At 45.1% G+C, this 27,500-nt stretch overlaps 2 protein-coding genes and 1 long non-coding RNA gene across 6 annotated transcripts in view; 1 reads left to right on the top strand and 2 right to left on the bottom strand.

Annotated features, from left to right (window-relative positions):
• Positions 1–4,635: 4,635 nt before the first annotated feature.
• Positions 4,636–9,824, bottom strand: mepceb (methylphosphate capping enzyme b). The gene is made up of 5 exons (XM_039652542.2): positions 9,350–9,824; positions 7,414–8,840; positions 7,057–7,275; positions 6,718–6,841; positions 4,636–5,006 (listed from the first exon to the last, which is right to left on the bottom strand). The coding sequence occupies exons 2-5, from the start codon at positions 8,830–8,832 to the stop codon at positions 4,951–4,953; spliced, it is 1,818 nt and encodes a 605-aa protein (XP_039508476.1). The 5' UTR covers positions 8,833–8,840; positions 9,350–9,824; the 3' UTR covers positions 4,636–4,950.
• Positions 9,825–11,142: 1,318 nt separating this feature from the next.
• Positions 11,143–14,488, bottom strand: LOC120463438 (uncharacterized). The gene is made up of 4 exons (XR_016148204.1): positions 14,025–14,488; positions 13,394–13,530; positions 12,933–13,004; positions 11,143–12,560 (listed from the first exon to the last, which is right to left on the bottom strand). It is a non-coding gene; the product is annotated as an uncharacterized LOC120463438 (long non-coding RNA).
• Positions 14,489–14,825: 337 nt separating this feature from the next.
• Positions 14,826–27,500, top strand: part of LOC120463436 (phosphatidylinositol 4,5-bisphosphate 3-kinase catalytic subunit alpha isoform) — a 22,377-nt gene continuing 9,702 nt past the window's right edge. The window contains exons 1-11 of one of the 4 annotated variants that reach the window (XM_089124190.1): positions 14,826–14,978; positions 20,303–20,492; positions 20,574–20,736; positions 22,538–22,747; positions 23,152–23,402; positions 23,611–23,862; positions 23,942–24,027; positions 24,122–24,227; positions 24,302–24,454; positions 25,393–25,524; positions 25,703–25,827. In XM_089124190.1, the coding sequence (XP_088980316.1) occupies positions 14,923–14,978; positions 20,303–20,492; positions 20,574–20,736; positions 22,538–22,747; positions 23,152–23,402; positions 23,611–23,862; positions 23,942–24,027; positions 24,122–24,227; positions 24,302–24,454; positions 25,393–25,524; positions 25,703–25,827 (1,724 nt within the window). In that variant the 5' untranslated portion in view covers positions 14,826–14,922. Of the gene's footprint in view, positions 14,979–15,664; positions 15,810–20,260; positions 20,737–22,537; positions 22,748–23,151; positions 23,403–23,610; positions 23,863–23,941; positions 24,028–24,121; positions 24,228–24,301; positions 24,455–25,392; positions 25,525–25,702; positions 25,828–27,500 lie in introns of those variants that run through there. The other 3 variants (XM_039652546.2, XM_039652545.2, XM_039652544.2) reach the window with 3 other exon arrangements.

Genomic DNA, 27,500 nt, shown 5'->3' with positions numbered 1-27,500 from the left:
GGCTTATTAGTGAATGGTGACATGAGAAGTACAGAAGATCACAGGATCAATAACATCCCGCCAGATTGCCTGAATCCAGTTCCTTCGAACTTCATCGACAGGGAACTGACGAGGGAAGGAATGAAAACGACAGGTATGGCTGCTTTTGGGAATAACCAAAAAGATCGGTACGAAACAACTCTCACTAGTTGCCTTCGGCGCTATCTGTTATGAATGGAGCGGAAGAAGATTATCACGACAATTGCGTATTTCCGGTCACAAATACGGAAGTTGTGAGAAAGGTCTATGAGACGAACCTACACGATTCCTCAGATCAGGTGTTGTTCTCGTCTGTCCGGCAGACACGGGCGTAACGGTACGTCTCCCAATCAGCCCACACACACACACTCAGACGCCCACCACCCCCACAAAACTAATAACAATGATCAAAATAGTTCAATGCTTTTGTTGTTTTTACTCATCTAACATTTTATTCAAATAAATAAGCTACACAATTTTAATTAGGCCTACCAATGACATTTTAATACCACACCAAAACTACTATATAACTAAAGACTTTACTATAAAGTTCAACTGTTATAAAAAAAGCAAATAAACTTAACAAAAGAGAAAAAAATAACAAATAAACATAGTTACAAGCAGTGCCCCCCAAAAATAGAACAAAGATGCAACAGATTAAATGCAGTTTTAATGTATAGCTCACGCTGTCCACATACAGATATTGAATAATCAAATGTAAAATAACAGTATTTTATTTTTATAACAGTATTTTATTGATTATTGTTTAGCTATAAACATAGCCTAATGTATTCTGAAGGAATATTCTCATCAGTGATCAACTTTTACATAAATCTGCATATATTTTTTAAAATTTACTCCAGGTGTAACGGAGGCCAGCTGGTAGTTGCTGTGCGAGTAAACCTCACTCCCCGATTTCAATGGGCTCTATGCACGGCGGTATTTCCGGTGAAGGATTAAGGATGCTCGATAACTTCCGCCGATCGTAGAGTCCAATGCAATACCGAGAATTTATATTAAATTTTATACTCCATGGTTATACTAAAGAAACGTTAGTCACAAAAACAGATAAAACAGACACCCCTCGTTGTGTTTATGCTTCTTTTTAAAATTATATAAAATAAACATAACTATATATAAAATTACATCTAAACGTATATATGTTTCGTTTCAAAGACGGGAGGACAGTAAATATTGAAGACTCTGCCATAATCCCGTTTTCCTCGGTTCTCCTCCGCTTTAATCTCCACAACCGGAAATGGACGAGCATCCTTGCGTCAAATGCGGAACTTATGCGTGCATATAGCCCATAGGCGCTCTAGCGACAGATGCTAGCGGCTGCAGTCTTTAGCCTCCTTGTTAGCGCGCCTGACTCTCATGCCGGAGACCCGGATTCGAGGCCCGCTTGGAGGTCGAGTTGGACCCGGGTGTGAGGGGTTATACAGGGTTACAGTTACACTTCAAATAAAATAATTTAGTTTATACACTGCAAAACTGCAACTGCAATAAATAGCCTGTTATGAGATTAATGTTTTTAAATAAAAGTTCAAATATACAAGAAAAAAAAAACAAGAAAAAAAAATTTTAAACATAAAACTACACCGCCAATAGGTGGCGGCAGAATGATGGTAATCCTATTTTCGTAGGTGAAATATAGGCTAACTAAAACAGTAAAGTAACTTAATATAGGCCTTAATACAAGTAGCCTTAATACAGGCTAATTGTTTGTAATAATAAACATTTATGATAATTAAATAGGCTAGCCTACTTCGCGATAATATTCAGCAAAACAGCTCCCTTGGTCGTGTTATGTAAATAGCCTAAATCATGCGTTAGCCTTTTTTCTACTTATATATATATATATATATATTACACTTATTTAGCTGTTGTTGCATCCCTTTACAAGCCATCTCATTTTTTCTTTATCCATTTTTTTTTTCAATGACTACGAACTTGTAGGCTCCCGCTCGATCAGCGCCCACAGCGCCCCCGCCCGCTCGCTCGCGATATTACCCCCCATGATTCTATGTTGGAATCTCATGAGGGCGCCGGCTCTGGCCCGTTAGTACTCTAAAATGTTATATAACAATGAGGAAACACAGAAATGTTTTAGAAACGCACAACAGCAGATACATATTTAGAAAATACCAAACAAATTATTATTTTTTTACCATCGCTTTGCCGCCCCTATGAGGTGCATATAGCGCATACACACTTTTTGCGCCAGTGAGTGCAGATCAATGATATTAATGAATATTAAGTGTCTTAATTTAAACCCCAACTGATCACACTGAAGGCGACATTTGCGAGGAAACCTAACTCCATCACACACACACACACACACACACACTCGCTCACTCACACTCAAGTGAAATCAGTCTCTACACATCTTCAGTCAGCTTGTTTAGACGTGCTGGAGTTTCTATCTTTGGAAATAAAGGCTCGTTTAGACGTCCTGCTCTATTTTTAACGAGAGTGTTTAATCTGGAGATGTTGAGAGTTATTGAACTGACGAGATCTGTAGACTGACTCGTGTGTTCTCTAGAGCTGCTTTACAGCTGAATCTGAGTTTGTCTCATATTTGATGAAGTTTCTTAAGATACTTTTAAAACAGTCTGTGCTGTCTCAAGTGCGGTTCGGTATATAAGGCCTGCATGCAATCGTGTGCTCTCTTCACGAAATTCGACAAACGTTTTCTTCCAGCTTCCATTTATCTGCTCTTCCGAGGGCTCGGGTGTGCTCGTTGGACCTCGGCTTAAATGAAGCATAGACGAGTCGAGACTACATGATGATCTGAGATGTCATCGCTCTGCTGCAGAATTTCGACAGCATCAACATCTATTCCATGTGATAATATTAGATCTAGAGTATGATTACGACAATGAGTGGGTCCTGACACGTGTTGTCTAACTCCAATAAAGTTAAGGATATGTAACATTGACATTTCTTCATTTAGCTGACGCTTTAATCCAAAGCGACTTACAATCGCTATATATGTCAGAGGTCACACGCCTCTGGAGCAACTAGGGGTCAAGTGTGTTGCTCAGGGACACATTGGTGTCTCACAGTGGATTCGAACCCGGGTCTCTCACACCAAAGGCATGTGTCTTACCCACTGCGCCATCACCATCCCTGAATGCCAATCCCAATATATCTTTTACGTTATCTACATGTATATTGAAATCACAAATGATTAGTACTTTATCTGCAGCCAGGACTAACTCTAATAGAAAGTCAGCACATTCTTTGATGAAGTCTGTATGGTGGCCTGTATTCAGTAGTCAGTGCAAATCTCAACGTGATTTATCATTTACACTAGATAGTTACCAGTGTTAGGGAAAGTAACTTTTAAAAGTAATGCAATACAATATTGACACACCAAAAGTGAAATAAGCTTCAGGCTGAATAATGCCGGTGTGTCCAGTAGAGGGCGCCGCTCAAACTAACCCCTCAGCTGCTGATCTGGAGAACGGAAGAATAGGAGACAGGAGAACCCTAACTTTACCAATAAAAACAAAGAAAATCTTTAGTCATTTTTGCTTATGCTTTACCTCAATCATCGAAGGTCAGACGCAAGTACATTAGTCAAAGTGAGATTAAATGCATAAAATATGTTAGCATAGTGTTCTAATACTGCATTTCAATGACTATTCATTTTGAGGAAAATTAAAAAAAAACTATTTTGGAAGTGAGATGATACTGAAGATATTACTATAAGTTACAGCAACGCCTCCCTCTTTGCCTTTCCGAAGAGGCTCCAGTTTAAAAGAATAATCTTGACGGGTGGACTCATATACGCAATTCAATTATTAAAGCACCCCATTATTTTACATGTCTAAACTAGTCCTAATCAACTCACCTTCTTACATAAACCACAAGAAACCATAAGACAAACCCTTAATTTGGCGAGTCAACCGCTCCTCGGCTCGTGCGTGGAATGTGGCCTGTAACCATTGACGACCGCTGACTGGGTGCTATTGGCTGATGCTGATGAACTGCTGATGTGCTATTGGCTGATGAACTACTGCCATAGGATCACCGAAACATGTTTAATACCTGTAATTTGTTATACTTCGTTTTTCAGCAAGACATCAGAAACATGCATTTTGCCCTCATTGTGAAACCGTCGGTAGACACACAGTTCTCAGCATGTCGGATACACTGTTCTCAGGTCAGTGTGCGGTTGCACTAACTAGAGCGCTGAAGGAGTTGGCGGGATCATAGGATCATAAATGCAAACTTTTACAGACGGTTCAGTCCAAATTGGTGACCTGCTTCATCCAGTTCACTAAAGAGAACCAGTTCAAAAGATTCATTCGTCATTAGAAGAGGAGCCGCAACAATGGAGAATATGGGGAATATATATATATATATATATATGTTCAACATTCAAGCAGGAAAACCTGTTCTAGCAGAGCCTGAAATCAAGACCTCGAACAAATCACAGCCTTTTGAAGTTAAATATAGCGTCTCCGGTTTAATATAGCGATTCCATCTCCAAATTTAAAACATCTTGAAATGATAATTTTGACTTTTCTTACACCATTTAAATTTGATCAAACTAAACGCAAGACTTGTTACAAACCCTGCAGTCGGAGGAAATCAAGCACAATCAAACCCGCAACAGAAACAGATTTATTTGCACATGTGGAAGCGGCTGAGATCAGAGCGGTGTGCGTCAGTGTTACAGGGAAACGTGCGTGTCGTCAGAGCGGATCGAGTCACACGTGACACACATAACGCTCATGTGACCCGGAGGTCAAAGAGTCTCAGTTCTGACACGTATAACAGTTAAAAACAGAGCACACAGGAAGTAGTCCAGCTGTAGGGCACAGGAAGAACAAACCTCAGCACAACATTACCAAACACCAAAAACTGTGTGTCGGTTTCAATCAGAAGATCCGATGACAATTCCATCGCTCTTGCTGAAACTCACTTCCTGTTAGAGGCGGGGCCTTTATGGAACAGGTAAATCGACCTCTGAAACCCTGAAAAGGGAATCAAAGCAGAATAAAATGTCACACTGATGATCAGCTGATCACAATCTGTCACACAGAACTCCTTTTCAACAAAGTCTGATTCATCAGAAAATTCAGTCAGTAAATTTGTGTGTGTGAATGTCTATCAAATGTGCCTGTACGTAGCTCATAGCCAATCAATTCAATGATACCAGGTGACGCATGTGGAGCGACAGAAAATCAGACGAGGAAGACGATGATGGGTCTTATGGGTTTATGTATACACAAAGGCTGTGTCAAAAGGTCAAATTTGGTTCATGGTGTCCAGGCTGCTTAGCAGCGTGAATAAAATGGGTCAGGGGGCGGTGGTGGCGCAGTGGGTAAGACACATGCCTTTGGTGTGAGAGACTCGGGTTCGAATCCACTGTGAGACACCAATGTGTCCCTGTGCAAGACACTTGACCCCTAGTTGCTCCAGAGGCGTGCGACCTCTGACATATATAGCAACTGTAAGTCGCATTGGATAAAAGCGTCAGCTAAATGAAGAAATGTAAATGTTAAATCGAGCTTCGGCAAGGCAGCATGGGAAACTGATATTTATCCAAAACAATGTATTGTGAATATTACATGTCTTTTATAAATAATAATAATAATTTGTTAGATTTATATAGCACTTTTTCTGGGACCTCAAAGCTCTTTACACGAAAGAGGGGGAAGAGGGTCTTTTAAAACATAGAGGTACGTACAGCTGCAATGAAGTGAGTGAGATTACTGACTCCCAATTGAAAAATTGTGTGATACTGATATTTTCCGGTTCATCTCTGTGAAGCATCTGTATTGAATGAAGTGCTGTAGAAATTAAAGTGACTTGGGTGGATGGATGGATGGATGGATGGATGGATGGATGGATGGATGGATGGATGGATGGATGGATGGGTGGATGGATGGATGGACTCGATGGATGGATTCGATGGATGGATGAACTCAATGGATGGATGGGTGGATGGGTGGATGAGCGGATAGATGGGTGGATGGATGAACTCATTGGATGGATGGGTGGATAGATAAACTTGATGGATAAATGGGTGGATGGATGGGTGGATGTGTGAATGGATGGATTAACTCATTGGATGGATGGATGGACTCATTGGATGGATGGATGGACTCATTGGATGGATGGATGGATGGATGGATGGATGGATGAACTCAATGGATGGATGGATGTGTGGATGGGTGAACTCAATGGATGGATGGATGAACTCAATGGATGGATGGATGGATGGATGGATGGGTGGATGGATGAACTCATTGGATGGATGGATGTGTGGATGGATGAACTCATTGGATGGATGGATGTGTGGATGGGTGAACTCAATGGATGGGTGGATGAACTCAATGGATGGATGGATGGATGAGTGGGTGGATGGATGAACTCAATTGGATGGATGGGTGGATGAGCGGATGGATGGATGGATGAACTCATTGGATGGGTGGATGGATGGATGGATGGATGAACTCAATGGATGGATGGATGGATGGATGGATGGGTGAACTCAATGGATGGATGGATGGATGAACTCAATAGTGGATGGATGGATGAACTCAATAGTGGATGGATGGATGAACTCAATAGTGGATGGACGGGTGGATGAACTCAATGGTGGATGGATGGGTGGATGAGCGGATGAGCGGATGGACGGGTGGATGGGTGGAGAGGCAGACAGATAGAGGGATGATGTACCTTTAGCACATGTGCGCGGTGAGCCGATGAGCTCGTAGCTGCTGAAGCCGATCTCAGCGGTGAGGAAGGAGCTGAACTGGTCAGGCTTGAGTCTAATGCTGCTGTAGTTCTTGTAGGTCTCCTCCTGAAACACACACACATCAAACATCACACACCACTAATCATACACAATATCCTAAAGCTTCAGTCTATATATTAAAGCATCGATGTGACGGCTCTTGCGGCGGCTGTAGCAGCTCCAGGGCTGGGGTTCGAGGATCAGGTGTAACAGAGGTGTGTGTGTGTGTGTGTGTGTGTGTGTGTGTGTGTGTGTGTGTGAGTGTGTGTGTGTGTGTGTACCGTCAGTCTCTTGCGGCGGCTGTAGCTGCTCCAGGGCTGGGGTTCGAGGATCAGGACTCCTCCAGGTAACAGGTGTCTGTAGATGCGATGGAACAGTCTCTTGAGTCCAGCGTCTCCGGAGTTTAAATGGACCCACTTGGTCAAACTCAGACACAGGATGACATCATACTCAGCACACTGTGACATCACTGACGCATCACTGTCCGGCACGTAGTTGCCCTGAACACACACGCACACTACATGAGATCAGTCTGGGCATTGGCCACAATGCACACAACACACACACACACACACACACACACACACACACACACAGACTGTATGGAACGTAACAGTAAAGGTAAGTCGCACGCGCACCTGCAGGAAGGACAGGTTGCAGGGGAACGGGCCGGGGCAGAGAGCCATGATGGGAAGCGTGGCGATGGGTCCCCTGCAGCGAGTGAAGGACACAGGGAACCTGGGTAATGCTGAGGTCCGGTCCAGCTGGAGGCCCATGAGCGGCGCCAACCCCTCGACCTCTGACCCACCTGACTGCTTCCTGTCCTGTAATTCCGACAGGAAATGGCGTAGGTTCTGGCGGGCCGTGTGCACCAGTGCCCCGTCCAGGTCCAGGCCCAGGATGTGGGCAGGGCTCCAGTGCCACGCAATGGCCAGGGTCACGTGACCCGTGTTGCAGCCCACGTCCAGGACCCGTTTCCCGCGGAACCACTCCGGCTTAAAGAAGGCCAGACGTGGGTCGGCGATCAGCGACGGCGTGCGGTAACCGTAGTAACGGCTGTAGGTTCCGTACTGGAACTGGCGCTGAGGCTTGCGCTGCTGCTGGGTTAGTGCCGCCCCTGGAGGAGGGGCTCTGCTGGCTCCACCCACAACAGGAGTGTGGAAGGTCTGCACAACTGGACGTTTAGTAGGCGGAGTCGGCGTGATTGACAGGCGGTCAGAATGGCTGGTGGTTCGTCTGCGCTTCCTGTGTTTAGATGACTGGGTGGAGCTAGTCGAGGAGGGGTGGGACCGTCGCCGCGGCAATATGGGCGGCACCACTTCGTCGCGGCAGTTGATTGATGTGTTGAGCTCATACGGGCGCGGCGACTCCTCCACGGGTTTCAGCGCCACGGCGACCGTAGCCTCCACGACAGGGAGCGTCAACCCCTCAATGACCTTTGGCCTCTCCGCGTCAGAGGGGTCAGCGGCAACCCCCGGGTGGTGCCGGTTGCGGTGTCGGCGCCGGCTCTTCATGGGCGACACCAGCACGCCAGCGGCCGCATCCGCACAGCTCAGGTTCAGCGGGTCTGTGATGTCTTTCGGGATCAGGATCTCCACCGGCTCGCGGCTTCTGGAGGGAAGCGGCGATGATTTGGGCGTCTCGGCGTTAAGCGCCTTGCTAACCTCCTCGTCCAACAGACTGTTGAGGTTCAGCGGATCGAAGATGTTCCCGCCCATCAGGAAGTTAGAGGGTAGCACCGGGTCACTTTCAGAGATAGCGCGGCGCCTGCGTTTCCCAAGACTCGGATGTTTAAACCCCACGTTCATGCTAAAGCGGCGCTTGTTGAGCTTCTGTGGTGCTGACGTCTCGCCCAGTGTCTGCAAGCTGCTCTTCATCTGGAAGGGTCTGTCGTGGTTGACCCCATCCTGAGGAGTCACGTGATTAGCGGCGAGTTCGGTTAGCACCATGTTAGCGGTCACCTGCTCCTGGACGGTTGTTAGCAGCGGAGACGGAGCGTGACAACCTGCCCCGCTAGCGGCCGGAAGCTCACTCTGCACGGACATCACGCTCCACATCCATCAGCCTAGGAAAACACAGGTCACAACACGTTAGCTTCAACCACAACAGTTCAACACATTAGCTTCCGCCACAGAATGAGAAAATTTAAAAGAACTACTGCGACTTTTATGGCCCTTGCACGCGGAGTCCGAAACTCTTGCACATTAAAAAATAAATACAACCTCACGTTGTGTCACTGCCTCCGAAACTATCGTCCATCATAGAAAAATTCTTATCGGGTTTGATTTTCTGCGTTTTTTGGTATTCGTATCGTAGCCAGCATTTTGAGGGCTTTTTGACAATTCAGAGCCACTGAATGACGAATACAAAAACAAACATACATGTCAGAAATACCTTTAATCTCAATATTCTGGCTTTTTTCCTCACAATTGCCATAAAAGTGTAGAACTATGAGAACAAAAGTCAGAATTATGACACAAAATGCAGTTTTACTTTTTACTCCATGGCAAAAATAAGCTTACTGCTACTAATAAGTTCTACTTCCTAACAGACAAGCGGGTGAAGAGTACTTACTTGACTAGCGATCCTTCAGTATAGTTTGATGTACATTGATGTGCTTGTGATCCACGTGTTACATTTGACAATCAACACCGCCACGCCATCGGCTCCGCCCTGATAATTTGAATAACACCGCCCCCAGGAGGGTCTACCGCACTGCTAATGAATAATGCCTCAGAAACAAGAGTCCCAGAAGCTCACGCCCCTCTTTAACACACACACACACACACACACTTGTAAGCGCGATTGTTTCTCCGCCTTTCTTTCGTAAAAACATACGCGAAAAACACTCCTAAATAACGCACTGGTACACTGTGTTTTGCGACAGATACGCCCTCTATCTGCACTAGAGATGCTCTAGTAAATATGAAATGTACTTCTCAAAATATTGATGATTAAAAACAGAGTTTGCTCTCTCGAAAGCTCATGAATGCGCGAGCTCGAACTGCTCCATCTCGCGCGGTAGCACAGCAGACTCACGCGCTTATATAGTCCAGCACACACCGTGACTGACGGACAGCCGCCTCCGCCAATCAGAGGACAGGGTATTCACTAAGGCCCTCTAAACGGCCAATAGTTAAGCTCCAAATGAAGGCATGTGCTTTCGGTCACCGCCTCTCCTCGCTGAATAGGTATCCAGCCGAGTGCCTGTGCTGACCCGACAGAAACTAATCAATATCATCAATATCAACAAATGTCACTTGCCGAGGACAAAAATAACTTTGAATATTTAACTGTGATTTATGACCTGTGAAAACCCCATCGCGCTTGCCTGGGCACAGTCGTGAACTCGACACAGGCACCGTCACATGTGTAAAAAAGCCCTGACTGAGTTCCTCAGCACGAAACTGACGCGAACAGCCGCGAATAATGACCGAATGAAGCTGGAAATACGCGTTATGTGACACTGACATTATGCAATTTGATACATTAATGCGAATGTGAGTTTTTAAAGACACCCTACCTAGTTTCTGCAGGAGGAGGGGAACTCTGGGAAATGTAGTCCTGTTCTCTGAATCTGCTGCAAAACCAGAGAAATAAGAATTTCAGAAGAATTTATTTTTGTTCCAAGTTCCGTTATTCTTACTATTTTTCTTTTTTACAAGATGTTACAATAACTGACACAATGGCATTGTTTATGTAACACGATACTTGTTTATGGGAGATGTTGTGAGCGGGGCTAGTTGTCACATAATTGTTTTTTTTTTTGTTTTTTTTCAATAGAGAATATACAAAGAGATTTACATGACAAGTCACATAATTGTTTTAAACACTTCCCCATGCCAACATGACGAAACTTAAATCAGCTGCCATATCAACAGAAAAGAAATTGCGCCAAAATTCAGAAATCTTTGGAAGATATCACTGAACATTTTTTTAACCATAGCAAAAGTTCAAAAGTTGTTTTTTTTGGGGTTTTTTTTTTTTTTTTTTCAAAATTAGACAAATCCGATATTACTTAATGCTGATCTAACCAGCAGAAACACTCGCTGGGTTTAAACCCCAGTTGCTCAGGCGGGGCATGTTGTCACTCGGAGTTGCAATGAGTCGCTATATTACAACTATGATATTTTGTTCTACACTTTTATGAATTCTATTGAGAAACCATGAGAAAAAGGTCAACAAAACAGTCAGTGTTTAGAAATTATTCATTATTATTATGTTTTTAACTATGCGGTATAGCTGTGTTTTCCGGTGTGTTTGTTGTCAAACTCAAAAATGTGTATATTTTTAATAATTAATAATGGCATTATTTTAATTAAAGTACTTGATTTAATTAAAGTAACTGTATTTTATTGACAAAATATTTTAGTTTGTATTGCATATTTTTTTTAATAGATCAGATAACTCTATCATATAGCCTAGTGATGTTACAATAAACTGGGGCATCACATTTCACTGCCATTCTTTTGGGGTAAATCAAGAAAAAAAGTAGCACACATTGTGTTGATAATAATAATAATCATAATAAGTTTAATTTATATAGCGTCTTTCCGAAGCTCAAGTACGCTTCACAATAACAGTACAAAAAAACAATCAGACAATAGACATTTGCCCAGTCCGAGCAATTGCAGTCGCATTACAGAATGAAGCAAAAGCACATAATTGTACTCGAGGTGTGAAATGAATGTAGGGAAAATTAAATACTCTGAACCCCAAGTGCATTTACACAAACTGAGAAAGTCAAAAAGTGTTCGGATGTGATTCTGCCAGAAAAAGAGATTAATTGTAGATGAACTATTCTAGATGAATGAAAACAGCACCGAGTGCATCACCAGTGTGTGTCACCGCTAGCAGAGGTGTGCCTCAGCTAATCAGAACAATAAATATGGTTTATCCACAGTCTTTAGGCTTGGTCGTTGCTAAAACTATTTTTTTAATTAATTTATTTGTATTTTGTTTTTAGGGCCCCCTTAAACATCGGTAGATGAGGTTATGGGATTCTAACTCTACCCCATACCTAAACTTAACCCTAAACCTAACCCGTCACCTAACTGACGTTAAAGGTAAAGCGTCAGTTGTATGACGGCCCGGGATCGCCATCTACCGACGTTTAAGGGTACCCTAAAAAGGCGGATATTGACGTATGGTCAAAATACGTCCCAAAACGTCAGTTATATGACGATTTGGGATGAGACTGTGTTACACACACTGCTAACCCTATACCCGCCAGCTGTGAAAGCAGCTTATGAGAAACTATGGACTTTTTTGTTGTCACTTCTGGCGAGATATGATCCATACAAATATAAATGTACATGACCAAATATTGCAAAGGCTCTAGAAAGCAAAAGCAGGATAAACTATTTGAGTCCTTGAATTCGATACGAAATCTTAACTAAAAGGCCAACTTAAGAGAAATAAAAGATCCAGAGTTTTACTCTGTTATAATGAACACAAGACATCAGATCAGCGGAGCCAAGGGTTCAGATCCGTCACGATCCAACGCCAGCCGAGGACACAATCACCAGAGCTTCGGGTTTCTTGCAGTACAGGACCGAAGTGCTCATGGGATGGAAAATGAAATAGCTTTTAGAGTGAAAGCACAACTCCACACAGGTCTGAGGTCAGGGATAGGGCGGCGCAAGCGCAATCTGCCCTTCAGAAACGTATTCTAGCAAGGAAGCCCCCACACACACACACACACACACACACACACACACACACACACGTGTGTGTGTGTGATGGAGCTTCTGTCCACTAGAGGGAGTGTTGTTGAAGTCCAATCCTGGGGTCCATGGAACAGTTTAGAGAAATGGAGTGGAAAAATATAAAAACAAAGATTAAAATAAATAGATACATTTAATTAAAATAAATAAATGTATCTTTACTCAAATAAACAAATGTTAAATTAATACATAAAATGAAAATAGATTGATTAAAAGAAATGAAAATTCGATTTATATAATACATTTATTCACTTGAGAAAGATTAATAAATTAATGAAAATACATCTAACTTGCATCTAACAGTATTACAATGAGGAGACAAAAATGCAATGATGTAATGTAAAATAAACTAAATATTTTACACATATACAATATGAATTTTTCACAGTTTAGTTGGGTGTTTATATACATACTGAGAACATACTGTATACCTGTCTTTATATGTTAGGATGTGGTGGTGCCGCGCAGGAGATGATGATGTTTGGGGTCTGGCTGAATCCAAACTATGAAACATTATTTTTACCACATTATACGTATCTACGTTTGAGCAGATATCCACAAACACAGTATTTAACAGTGGTCTAAACATTATAATATTCACCATATCAGAGTAAACACTCATATTAGCCGACTTTTATATTGTGCTGTGTTTTATTATCAGACATAAAAACATTGTGTACGAATTCAGCATGAAAAGGTTGCCTACCTGTCTTTAGTTCAAATTTCAACATGTTTCTGTCTATATATATATATATATATATATATATATATATATATATATATATATATATATATATACATACATACATACATTTTAGTCTGGCACCAGTAGCTACAATGTAAAGTTTATGCAACAATAAAATGCTTTCTATTAAGAGTAAAAATATCTTACGTTAAAAATCTTTCTCATCTTCAAATCTCCCTCTTCTAATTCTTCTGAGGTAAATCCCAGGTGAACAGCACAGCGTCGATGAAAAGCAGAGGAGTCGAAGTCTTTATGTGGATGTCAATTGCTCGCTACCTCTGACACTAGACCCAGTTAAAAACATATCCTTTTAACAAGCATTATAGATAATGTGATTATATATATCCTATGTGGCTGTTTAGTGTATTGTATGTACAATGTAAAGCAACCTTGAGCCTCTGGAAAGGCGCTATATAAATAAAACTTCTTCTTCTTCTTCTTCTTAATTGCGGTGTGGTCATATTAGAGCTAATGAGGACGCGTTTGAGAAACTGTACATCTCAATGCTTTCATACAGATTCCTTAAACAGAGAATATTTGTTTTTGATATGATTTACATAATTTAAAAATACAGACATCAAGCTTTGTAAAAACATAAATCTCAAGTCTGTGTGACAAACATTCGCTAAATTACAGAGTCTCAGAATGACCTTCACATTAAGAGAGCATCATGTTAATTTTCTGTATTTTACAAAAAAATACAATATTTTGTTTTTATTACGAGTGTACATAAATAAAAGAAGACATTTAACAGTTTTGAATGATGTATAACACTTGCCTGTATGATAAAAAGAGGAGGAACAGACGCTGGGATGATGAGTAACGATGCAGGTGGAGCTGGGGAGGTGGAGGGACGCCGGAGCGAAGGGGTCAAGCGCTCCGCAGGTCAACTGAGCGATTAGATGGGTTCAATCCTCCCGATATTACGCTGTGAAGGTCACTTAAAGGACCCGAACCCTAAAACAGTACACACACTATATGGAATATTACCTGACATCAGAAACACACACACACACACACACACATTCATCAGTCAGTGTTTGATGTGAGTGCTGTCAGATGTGATTTAATGAAGTGACGCAGATGACGTGTGTGTGTGTGTGTGTGTGTGTGTGTGTGTGTGTGTGTGTGTGTGTGTGTGAGAGAGAGAGTGCGTGCGTGCGTGTGTGTGTGTGTGTGTGTGTGTGTGTGCACGCGTGTGTGTGTGAGAGAGAGAGTGCGTGCGTGTGTGTGTGTGTGTGTGTGTGTGCACGCGTGTGTGTGTGTGTGTGAGAGAGAGAGTGCGTGCGTGTGTGTGTGTGTGTGTGATTGAGCAGAGCTGCTTCCTGTTGTTGCAGTAGGACACACACACACACACAGAGAGAGAGAGAGAGAGAGTACAGGACACACACAATGAAAAAAATAAATAGGTTACACACTCACACCCATGTTCACAGATATGCAAGGTTAGAAAACAGGAAATATGAACAATAGACTCACAAAGTCAAACTTTGTGTGTTATTGAGTGAGTGTGTGTGTGTGTGTGTGTGTGTGTGTGTGTGTGAGGAAGTCAGCATTGTTCCAGCAGAGAGAGATAGTATAAGGAGGGAAACACAGATCCTGAGAAAATCCAGAGGAGTTGGTGTGTGTGTGTGTGTGTGTGTGTGTGAATCTAACATGATCCTGATGGACAGAAGATGATGATGACGATGAAGACGATGAAGATGATGACGATGGTCTGCACTGATGGCCGGTGAGTAACACGTGTGTGAGTTATTCTACATCTGAGTTTGAACCCTGCGAGGTTAAGAAAGTGTGTATAGAACAAGTGTGATCGGATGATGTCATGATCATGTGACCCTCAGCGTGTCACACACACACACACGCTTCAGCATCTGTTTTTCACATATAGTAGTAGTGAAGTCTTGCTTCTGTTAATTACACAACAGCCGTTAGTGAAGGAGAGATTAGAGGAAAACAGGCCAACAGATTATAATCTTCATAAACAGAGGAAGGAGAATAATCTCTCAGATCACATCTGCTGAACAACTGACAAACAACAACACGATGAGCACCTCACACACACACACACACTCACACACACACACACACACTCACACTCACTCACACACACTCTCTCTCACACACGCACACTCACACACTCACTCACTCACACACACACACACACACACACATTCTCTCTCACACACACACACACGCACACACACACGTCTATTCCATTCAGATGATTTTATTATTACATTATTTTATTATGTGGCCAGACAGTTAGTTGCGCGTTCCCGTTAAAAGCGCACTCGCGTCCGGTATTGTTCCCCCGTTAACGGGACAAAGATGCTCTGAGAGGGAGGGAGGGAGGGAGGGAGAGAGAGAGAGAGGAGGGGGGGGGGGCAGAGGGAGAGAGAGGGAGAGGGAGGGAGTGAGGGAGGGAGTGAGTGAGGGAGAGAGAGAGTGTCACACACTGACCGGTGGGTAACAATGATGATGATGTTGATATTGATGATGATGGTCACCGGGCGCACGCGGGTCACCGGGATGCGGGGGTAACGGGCACAGGCACGCGCAGGTGAGTTTGTGTGGCTGATGATCGTGTTGTTTGTTCGATAATTTCTCGCTGAAGGGCATATGTTTGAGCTCGTATGAGATCATGTCGCTGTTAGGATCAAATCCCATCACTGTTTCTCCGACCCGCTCATTTGTCCCTCAGTTCATAGTCTGTCAGAAACATCACGGTTGTGTTTTGTTGTGAAATCGCTTCACACCGGTGCCGGGTTAGGCATTCGGGCGCGCGCATCTTGCGTTCACTGCAACAATAACAGCTATTCCTGTCAAAGATGATTTTTTTCAGTCACGATTGATTTGATATTACATTCTTGATCTATATGTACATATATTCACAGCAGAAGCTTTAATCAGTATCGCTTTTATCGGATTTTTTTGGTCACAATCGCTATTTACAGTATTTACAGTATTTACAAATGGACTGTAACGTTTAGAATAACGCTCTTTTGTGCGTCGCGCGCCCTACATCCGCCCGCTCGCGGCTGCGCGTGCACGTGCGCGTGCCCGAGTCAGATCAGGACAATAGACCTGCAATCACATCATATGACATTATCAAAAGATGATTCTATTGTTGTTGATTCAGGAACGTTAAAAGCTCTAAACTGGTTTAGTAGCGAATAGTGCAGATTACAATGTGCTGGTCAGATTTATTAATTATAACCTTTATTTTACCGGGAAAAGAAGCACATTGAGATTAAGATTCTCTTTTACAAGAGCGTCCAAGAGTGGACACATCTCGTTTGAGTTTAACAGATAACATCCATCAATAAATTCACATATACACACACAAGCAAATGCAACCAGTTTCACTATCAATACATAACTAGTTCAAACATTTACAGCCCGATGTTTCATTCTCCAAATCACTTAAAACTACTTTGAAATGTCCAACGAAACCAGCTCTGTAAGTTTCACCGTCCTGGCCACATTATTCCAGACAGAGGGAGCGAGAAACTCAAAGCCTTTCCCTAGTTCAGAACCATCACTGGGACACCCCGACACACAACACACACTGATGATGAGGGTTAGGAGATCTGCTATGATGCTCAGTGCACCGGGATGAAGCATGCGGACTGTGATTGTGAAGATGCGTTTATATCACATCAGTCCAGGACAGACAGAAGAGCGGCTGCGGCGAGACCGGCTTTGATTCTAAAGTAAAAACCCAATTTCGTTTCAATCGTTTCATCAGTTGCTGAAGATGAGGAACAGGAGAGAGCGTCATCAATTAAGATCCCAGATACCGATACTGAGACTGAATCTCCGAGCCTTGGGACGGAGTCATAGGCAGAAGATTATACACACGAGTTCTGTTTCAAAGATCGTTATTAAACCATCCAATCGTATGTTTAGATAATCCAAAACGGACGAGTCGTATGATCAACGGTATCAAATGCTTTTGATAGATGGATGAATAAGGCTGCCGTAGTTGTGCTATGTTGTTTTCTAAAACCTGACTGAGAATCAGACAGAAAGTCCTTTACTTGATTGTTGACAAATGTTTCAAGGACTTTGACTGACCGCTTGCAAATGGGCCGGTAATTATTTGTGTGTGTGTGTGTGTGTGTGTGGGGATCTCCACCTTTAATTACCTGATTTCCATAAGTGGAGTTTAAGACAAGAGAAAGGTTAGGAATGTGAGTCAGAGGCGGGGCAATATTATCTGCTGCTAGCTTTAAAACGCAACGTTCCAGTTTATCAGGACCAATCTAAAGATTAAGGGCTTTGCACACCTCAGAGATTGCAACTGGAGAAAAGTTGAATGATTGACTAGACTCGAAGCATTGCGCAATTGGTTTTCCTAGATTTTGCCCATGCCAGGTTGTGCTAGTGAAGCATATTTGATAAAGGATGAGAAAACCATACATTATTCCGACCCTTCACACTGTACCTTTAGAGAGGAGCATGTCTGTTGACTAAAGCAGAGACATTTGCATTAAACAATTCCAAGGCCATTTAAGGTTTTAAAATGGTTTAAAAAGGTTTTAAGGAATTACATTATTTTGTTCCCACTCCAAATTATTCTAATCGTGTAGGAACCCTTCTGAGATCCTGAGATTAGTTTCATGTCACGCTTGGTTATGATGGATGGTTTCGTTTTAGGTGATTGTTATGTTTTTGTGATGAATAAATGTTTTTGTGATGTCTAATCGTCTAACTGAATACTCGAATACCTATGGGGAGTGTTTGTTAAGATTAGATCTTTTAGTGATGATTTTTCTGGACATTTTAGGTTTGGTCTAGTGGGCTTGTCAACAATCTGAAAAAGATTAGATGCATCACAATATGTTTTAAATTCATCAGTTTCTGAATGAAACTATTCCAATTTAAATCACCAAGAACTACCAATTCTTTAGCATTGTAAACTCTGTAAACAATAAAAGTAATACTTTTTAGATTAAATAGTTTATTGCATCTTTAGACAATTATATTATATGATACTCATGATTCTTAATAGAACGATGTTTGGATAATCAATCCAGCTTCAGTCCAGCTGAAATATTACTAACAATGTCAAAGTTTGGTCCCACTTTATTTTAAGTAACTTTAAGTACTATGTACTTACACTGAAAAATAAGTACAATGCACTTATTGTGTTGATGTGGTAATGTAAACTCACTCACTCACTCACTCACTCACTTACACACACTCTCACTCACACACACACACACACACACACACACACTCACTCACTCAATCACACACTCACACAATCACACACTCACTCATACACACACTCACTCACTTACACACTCTCACTCTCTCATTCACTCTCTCACTCAATCACGCACTCAATCACTCACTCGCTCACTCACTCTCACTCTCTCACTCACTCACTCACTCACTCAATCACACACTCACTCACTCAATCACTCACTCACTCGCACTCTCTCACTCACTCACTCACTCAATCACACACTCACTCGCACTCTCTCACTCACTCACTCACTCACTCAATCACACACTCACTCACTCGCACTCTCTCACTCACTCACTCACTCACTCACTCAATCACACACTCAATCACTCACTCACTCGCACTCTCTCTCTCACTCACTCACTCACTCACTCACTCAATCACACACTCACTCGCACACTCACTTACTCGCTCACTCACTCTCACTCTCTCACTCACTCACTCACTCACTCAATCACACACTCACTCGCACACTCACTTACTCGCTCACTCACTCTCACTCTCTCACTCACTCACTCACTCACTCACTCACTCACTCAATCACACACTCACTCGCACACTCACTTACTCGCTCACTCACTCTCACTCTCTCACTCACTCAATCACACACTCACTCATACACACACTCACTCACTTACACACACTCACTCACACACTCACTCACTCACTCACACACACACACTCACTCACTCGCACACTCACTCACTCGCTCACTCACTCTCCCTCTCTCACTCACTCACTCACTCACTCAATCACACACTCACACACTCACTCACTCGCACACTTACTCACTCACTCACTCACACTCACTCACACACTCACTCGCTCACTCACTCACTCACTCACACATTCACTCACTCACTCACTCACACACACACTCACTCACTCACTCACTCACTCACACACACACTCACTCACTCACTCACTCACTCACTCACTCACACACTCACTCACTCACTCACTCGCACACTTACTCACTCACACACTCACTCGCTCACTCACTCAATCACACACTCACTCACTCACACACTCACTCACTCACACACTCACTCACTCACACACTTACTCACTCACACACACACTCACTCGCTCACTCACTCACTCACACACTCAATCACACACTCACTCACTCACTCGCACACTTACTCACTCACATACTCACTCAATCACACACTCACTCGCACACTCACTCACTCGCACACTTACTCACTCACACACTCACTCACTCACTCACACACTCAATCACTCAATCACTCACTCACTCGCACTCTCTCACTCACTCACTCACTCACTCACTCACACACTCACTCGCTCACTCACTCAATCACTCGCACACTCACTCACTCGCACTCGCTCACTCACTCACACTCACTCACTCACACAAATACTCTTATCTCGTTGAAATCTTGACGGATTTACAAACGGTTTGGTTTCTTACAAACGTTATTAAGGTGGCTATAATTGTGGATGATTATTTATTGATACACATATTGTTCATAAGTTCAAAGTTTCAAGTCTCTATGACTTATGGTTTGTCTGCCCGCACAGGGTTAGAGGAGAGTGCTGATCCATGGAAAATTAAACAATTACACTAGTGTTTCATCGTGATGCGCTTGAACCCCATATTACACAAATTAATTACAAAAACATTTATGTACACAATAAGTCCATTGTATCAAATTATTAATTTCAATGTCTCTCCCTGTGTGTGTGTGTTGTGTGTCTTTGTTTGTGTGTGTGTGTGTGTGTGTGTGCAGGTGTTGAGTGTGTGTGTGTTGAGAGTGTGTGTGTGAGGTCAGCATGGCTCCTCGGCCCTCCTCAGGAGAGTTATGGGGTCTTCACCTGATGCCTCCTCGTATTCTGGTGGACTGTTGTCTTCCCAACGGGATCCTGGTGAGTCTGGAGTGTCTGAGAGAAGCTCCACTGACCAGCGTAAAGCAACAGCTCTTCAGCGAGGCCAGGAAATACCCACTCTACCACCTACTGCAGGTATACACACACACACTCACACACACACAGAGACACACACACAGACACACGGCTCTCAGCTCCTCTGTGATTGGCCCACAGGAAGAGTCCTGCTACATCTTTGTGGGCGTGACCCAGGAGGCGGAGAGGGAGGAGTTCTATGATGAAACCCGACGTCTGTGTGACCTTCGCCTCTTCCACCCGATCCTGAAGGTCATCGAGCCACTGGGAAACCGAGAGGAGAAGATCCTTAACCGAGAGATCGGTCAGTTCAGGCCAACTACACCAGCGTCAGTTCAGGCCAACTACACCAGCGTCAGTTAAACCAGCGTCAGTTCAGACCAACTACACCAGCGTCAGTTCAGGCCAACTACACCAGCGTCAGTTAAACCAGCGTCAGTTCAGACCAACTACACCAGCATCAGTTACACCAGCGTCAGTTCAGGCCAACTACACCAGCGTCAGTTCAGGCCGACTACACCAGCGTCAGTTCAGGCCAACTACACCAGCGTCAGTTCAGGCCGACTACACCAGCGTCAGTTCAGGCCAACTACACCAGCTTCAGTTCAGGCCGACTACACCAGCGTCAGTTCAGGCCAACTACACCAGCGTCAGTTCAGGCCGACTACACCAGCGTCAGTTCAGGCCAACTACACCAGCGTCAGTTCAGGCCAACTACACCAGCGTCAGTTCAGGCCAACTACACCAGCGTCAGTTCAGGCCAACTACACCAGCGTCAGTTCAGGCCAACTACACCAGTGTCAGTTCAGACCAACTACACCAGCGTCAGTTCAGGCCAACTACACCAGCGTCAGTTCAGACCAACTACACCAGCGTCAGTTACACCAGCGTCAGTTCAGGCCAACTACACCAGCGTCAGTTCAGGCCGACTACACCAGCGTCAGTTCAGGCCAACTACACCAGCGTCAGTTCAGGCCGACTACACCAGCGTCAGTTCAGGCCAACTACACCAGCGTCAGTTCAGGCCGACCAGCGTCAGTTCAGGCCGACTACACCAGCGTCAGTTCAGGCCAACTACACCAGCGTCAGTTTAGGCCAACTACACCAGCGTCAGTTCAGGCCAACTACACCAGCGTCAGTTCAGGCCAACTACACCAGCGTCAGTTCAGGCCAACTACACCAGCTTCAGTTCAGGCCGACTACACCAGCGTCAGTTCAGGCCAACTACACCAGCGTCAGTTCAGGCCAACTACACCAGCGTCAGTTCAGGCCAACTACACCAGCGTCAGTTCAGGCCAACTACACCAGCGTCAGTTCAGGCCAACTACACCAGCGTCAGTTACACCAGCGTCAGTTCAGGCCAACTACACCAGCGTCAGTTACATCAGTGTCAGTTCAGGCCAACTACACCAGCGTCAGTTCAGGCCAACTACACCAGCGTCAGTTCAGGCCAACTACACCAGCGTCAGTTACACCAGCGTCAGTTCAGGCCAACTACACCAGTGTCAGTTCAGACCAACTACACCAGCGTCAGTTCAGGCCAACTACACCAGCGTCAGTTCAGACCAACTACACCAGCGTCAGTTACACCAGCGTCAGTTCAGGCCAACTACACCAGCGTCAGTTCAGGCCGACTACACCAGCGTCAGTTCAGGCCAACTACACCAGCGTCAGTTCAGGCCGACTACACCAGCGTCAGTTCAGGCCAACTACACCAGCGTCAGTTCAGGCCGACCAGCGTCAGTTCAGGCCGACTACACCAGCGTCAGTTCAGGCCAACTACACCAGCGTCAGTTTAGGCCAACTACACCAGCGTCAGTTCAGGCCAACTACACCAGCGTCAGTTCAGGCCAACTACACCAGCGTCAGTTCAGGCCAACTACACCAGCGTCAGTTCAGGCCAACTACACCAGCGTCAGTTACACCAGCGTCAGTTCAGGCCAACTACACCAGCGTCAGTTACACCAGTGTCAGTTCAGGCCAACTACACCAGCGTCCCGTGGTTCTCCTTTTGTTTATCATGAGCTCACTGTCACTTTACAGCAGGATGAATTCTGATTGCCTGGCAATGTTTTTATTTTCCATCGTTTTCCGTCTGTGCGCAGGGTTCGCCATCGGGATGCCCATCTGTGAGTTCGAGCTGCTGAAGGACGCGGAGGTGCAGGAGTTCCGGCGGAACATCTTGAGTGTGTGTAGGGAGGCAGTGGAGGAGCGTGAAGGAGGAGGCGCACACACACAGGCACTTTACGTCTATCCTCCAAACCTTGAGTCCTCGGCCGACCTGCCACAGCACATCTGCAGCAAACTGGACAAAGGTGTGTGTGTTCGTTCCTCTCTCTCTCTCTCTCTCTCACTCCCCATCCGCTCCCTCTCTCTCTCTCTCCCTCTCTTCCCATCCCCTCTTGCTCACACTCATCTCTCTCTCTCCCTCTCTCTCTCTCTCTCTCTCTCTCTCTCACTCCCCATCCGCTCCCTCTCTCTCTCTCTCCCTCTCTTCCCATCCCCTCTTGCTCACACTCATCTCTCTCTCTCCCTCTCTCTCTCTCTCTCACTCCCCATCTGCTCTCTCTCTCTCTCTCTCTCTCTCTTCCCATCCCCTCTTGCTCACACTCATCTCTCTCTCTCCCTCTCTCTTACCCTCTGCTCCCCCCCTCTCTCTCTCTCTCACTCTCTCTTTTTCCCTCCGCTCTGGCTCCGGCTCATACTCGTCTCTCTGCAGGCCGTCTCATCGTGACCATCTGGGTGATCGTGTCTCCGTCAAACTCGAAGCAGAAGTACACGCTGAAGATCGCACACGACTCTCTGCCGGAGCAGCTGATCGCGGAGGCCATCCGGAAGAAGACGCGTAGCATGCATTTGTCCGCGCAGCAGCTGCGTCTGTGTGTGCAGGAGTACCAGGGCCAGTACATCCTCAAAGTGTGCGGCTGCGATGAGTACTTCCTGGAGAAATACCCGCTTAGCCAGTACAAGGTGTGTGTGTGTGTGTGTTTATGTGTGTGTGTGCGTGCGGCGCTCTCTACAGTAGCTGTGCTTCCATATACCTGTTCTTATGTGGGATATTGCACAAAAATAAAATCCTAAAATGCAGATAATAAACCTATTCACTCAAGGCAGATAATTAGAAGCCGTGTGAATGTAAAGCATCAGTGTGTGTGTGTGTGTGTGTGTGTGTGTTCAGTACATCCGCAGCTGCATCACTCTGGCCCGTCTGCCACACCTGATGCTGGTCAGTAAGGACAGTCTGTACAGTCAGCTTCCCTCCAGCGGGTTCCTGGCCCCATCCTACAGCCGGCGCACGCCTCAGCCCAGCCCCTGCCCCGCTGGAGGAGACCCCGGGGCCCCGCGCTCGCTCTGGGCCTTCAGCACACACCTCAGGGTCCGGCTGCTGTGCGCCACATACGTCAACGTCAACATCAGAGACATCGACAAGGTGAGAGAGAATCAGTCATGCTCATCACTCGCTGTGATGTGTGTTTTACTCAACCGCTGTGTGTGTGTGTGTGTGTCAGATCTATGTGAGAACAGGAATATATCATGGAGGAGAACCGCTGTGTGACAACGTCAATACACAGAGAGTACCCTGCTCCAACCCAAGGTAACACACACACACACACACACACTCACACACACTCACTCACACCCACATACACACTCTTACACATACACATTTAATAATCTCTCACACACAGGTGGAACGAGTGGTTGTCGTATGACATCTTCCTGACAGACGTTCCTCGTTCTGCTCGCCTCTGTCTGTCCATCTGCTCCGTAAAGGGCCGTAAGGGGGCCAAAGAGGTGCTTAACCGTTCCTTACCTGTCAATCAGCATGAGTGACTCACTGAGATCTCACAGCGTGTGTGTGTGTGCAGGAACACTGTCCGCTGGCCTGGGGAAACATCAATCTCTTCGACTATAAAGACATGCTGGTCGGTGGTAAAGTGGCTCTGGGTCTGTGGCCGGTTCCTCACGGACTGGAGGATCTGCTCAACCCGATTGGAGTGTCAGGATCGAACTCAAACAAGGTGTGTGAGGAATATGGCCATCAGCTCTGTGTCAGATAATCCACTCTGCTCTCCATCAATTTACTGCAGTAGCTGTAAAGTCTCAAGAAACACATTATAAGACTCATCTAGACATTGATGCTCCTTTAGAAAGTATAATGCATTAACACAAATGACAAGCAACCAATTTCACATATACTTATATATGAAGAGTTCAGCACCTGCAGTCTGTGCACCTACCACTATGACACTTCAGAAAGTTGATATGATGCAGATTTAACAGATTTAATTTAGGCTTTAATTGACATTGACAACATTGATCTGTGAACATACACAGAAACTCAACTAAACATGCTTGACGCGCAAGAACAATCCTCTCGAGAAAGCTCAAACTTGCTGTGTAACACCAGAATGAATCTCATTGGTTCTCGCTGAAGCTCAAACATCTATTACACAGTATTTATTTAATTCAAGCTGTGATACTGGTCTCTGTTTTACTGATTTTTGAAATCTTTGTATTGTAACAACATTGTTCCCAGCAAAAATAAGTATTTTATGATATAAAGGCTGTCAAAGGTTTGGAATAATTATGGTTTTTAAAATGTTTTTGAATGAAGTTATGCTTCCAAAGTTACATTATAACAGATTATAACTGATCAGCATCTTAGAATCATTTCTGGAAGATCATGTGACACTGAAGACTGGAGTAATGATGCTGAAAATTCAGCTTTGTTCACAGGAATAAATGACACTTGACCATATATTAACATAGAACTCAGCCATTTTACATTCTAATAATATCTCATTGTTTTTACTGTAGTTTTGATGAAATAAATGCAGCTTTGGTGAGCACAAGAGACTCTTTCAGAAACAATACATGATTATCATAAAATAAAACAACTCATATCGTTTACCTCAGCAACTATATTCACATTGTTACCTTTGTGGTTTGTGTGCAGGAAACGCCGTGTGTGGAGCTGGAGTTTCCTTGGTTTAACCAGACGGTGGTGTTTCCTGATGAGCAGCAGATCGAGGAACACGCCAACTGGAGCATCTCTCGTGAGCTGGGCTACAGCTACTGTCTGGGGCTGGTACACACACTCACACACACTCTCTCACACACACTTGCACACCCACACACACAAACACAAAGAAACTCACACACACACACTCTCTCTCAAGCACACACACACACACACACATACTCTCTCTCTCACACACACACACACACACACACATAACTTATGCTGAATCTCTCTGCCCCATCAGAGCAGTCGTCTGGCGTGTGACAGCACTATATCGCAGGCAGATGCGGAGCAGCTGCGAACACTGTGCAGTCGAGACCCGCTGTATGAGCTTTCAGAACAAGAGAAGGACTTCCTGTGGAGACATCGGTAAACACACACACCATACATGTTATGGTAACACTTTACTCACCAGCCCAACCACTAGCCCAACCAGCAGCCCAACCACTAGTCCAACCACGAGTCCAACCAGCAGCCAAACCACTAGTCCAACCATGAGTCCAACCAGCAGCCCAACCACTAGCACAACCACCGGCCTAACCACTGGCCCAACCAGCAGCACAACCTGCAGCCCAACCACTAGCCCAACCACTAGCCCAACCAGCAGCCCAACCACTAGCACAACCACCGGCCTAACCACTGGCCCAACCAGCAGCACAACCTGCAGCCCAACCACTAGCCCAACCACTAGCCCAACCAGCAGCCCAACCACTAGCACAACCACCGGCCTAACCACTGGCCCAACCAGCAGCCCTACCAGCAGCCCAACCACTAGCCCAACCACTAGCCCAACCAGCAGCCCAACCACTAGCACAACCACCGGCCTAACCACTGGCCCAACCAGCAGCACAACCTGCAGCCCAACCACTAGCACAACCACCGGCCTAACCACTAGCCCAACCACCAGCCCAACCACGAGTCCAACCAACAGCCCAACCACAAGCCCAAACCACTGGCCCAACCACGAGTCCAACCATGAGCCCAACCAACAGCCCAACCACCAGCCCAAACCACCAGCCTAACCAACAGCCCAACTACCAACCCAACCACCAGCCCTAACCAGCAGCCCAACCACTAGCTCAACCACAAGCCCAACCTGAATAATTTTCTACATTACTTGTAGGGGCATCATGTGCTGGTGCGCTGCGACAACACGACAGCTGTAGCACACATCAACCACTGGGGGGATGCACTCCTCCAAGCTTCATGCTCTTGCTCACTGGCTGTTAATATGGAGCAAGCTCTCTGTCGTTACGGGTGACCTATGTCCGGGGCAAACCATCTTTATGGGGTTTGGTGCCTCCATCCTCAGATAAGGGGTCTACTATGGAGGAGGTTCGTCCAGACCAAAATGGTCCTGTGTTCTTTTCACAACAGGACTAGAATGCCCCATACGTGCCCATCCATGGCCCAACGTGCTGCTCTTCGTATTTCCTTCCCTTTGCCTCATAACGCCGACTCTGGCCAGAGAATAGAGCTTGCCCATGATTTTGATAGCTTCCATGTGGCTCTAAGAGATCATCCCTCTGCTGGATGCCTGGCCGTGGCCCCTCTATTACGCACGGATCTTCTGTCCCAACCAACGAGGGAATCTTTCTATAAAAATCTATATTGTTAAAAGCATTGTCTAAATGAAGGTGACATGACTTGACTCTGGGCCTGGCCCGTGAGAGGGCCAACTTAAACACATTGGGGCTCCCCCCACGTGTTATTGCCTTCCTGTATGCGACACATGAAGGTGCCTTTTATGCCAAGAAGCTTCCCTGCGTTCACGTGTGAGGTGATTGAGCTTTCTGCTATTCACCGTCCTCCTTTCTCCTCCACAGAGGATCAGAGTTTGCTGTTGGGCTCTGTTTAAGGGAGTTTCCTTGCAGGACATACATGTGTGCCGGCTGTGCCTCTTCCCATAATCTCCCCATAAGTCCCTGTGTGTCAGATATTACCGGCTCGATGTCACCGGGACCCCAGTAGCTCATTCTGTCCTGGGTTTGGGCTCTTCGTAGCCTTGTGCTCTTAGGGCCTCTTTAAGTCTGGGCTGCCTA

The sequence above is a fragment of the Pimephales promelas genome, chromosome 20, assembly GCF_988280905.1.
Source record: "Pimephales promelas chromosome 20, fPimPro1.hap1.1, whole genome shotgun sequence".
Taxonomy (NCBI): Eukaryota; Metazoa; Chordata; class Actinopteri; order Cypriniformes; family Leuciscidae; genus Pimephales; species Pimephales promelas.
The sequence above is the reverse complement of the archived record's forward strand: the minus strand, read 5'-3'. Positions and strand labels throughout refer to the sequence as shown.

Bases quoted from the DNA above. Each gene is read 5' to 3' on its own strand.
- mepceb (XM_039652542.2), bottom strand. From the start codon at position 8,832: ATGTGGAGCGTGATGTCCGTGCAGAGTGAGCTTCCGGCCGCTAGCGGG. The intron at 7,276-7,413 runs GTGCGCGTGCGA...GTGTGTGTTCAG, and splicing joins GCAACCTGTCCTTCCTGCAG to GGCAACTACGTGCCGGACAG. The intron at 6,842-7,056 runs GTACACACACAC...TGTGTGTTTCAG, and splicing joins GCCGCCGCAAGAGACTGACG to GAGGAGACCTACAAGAACTA.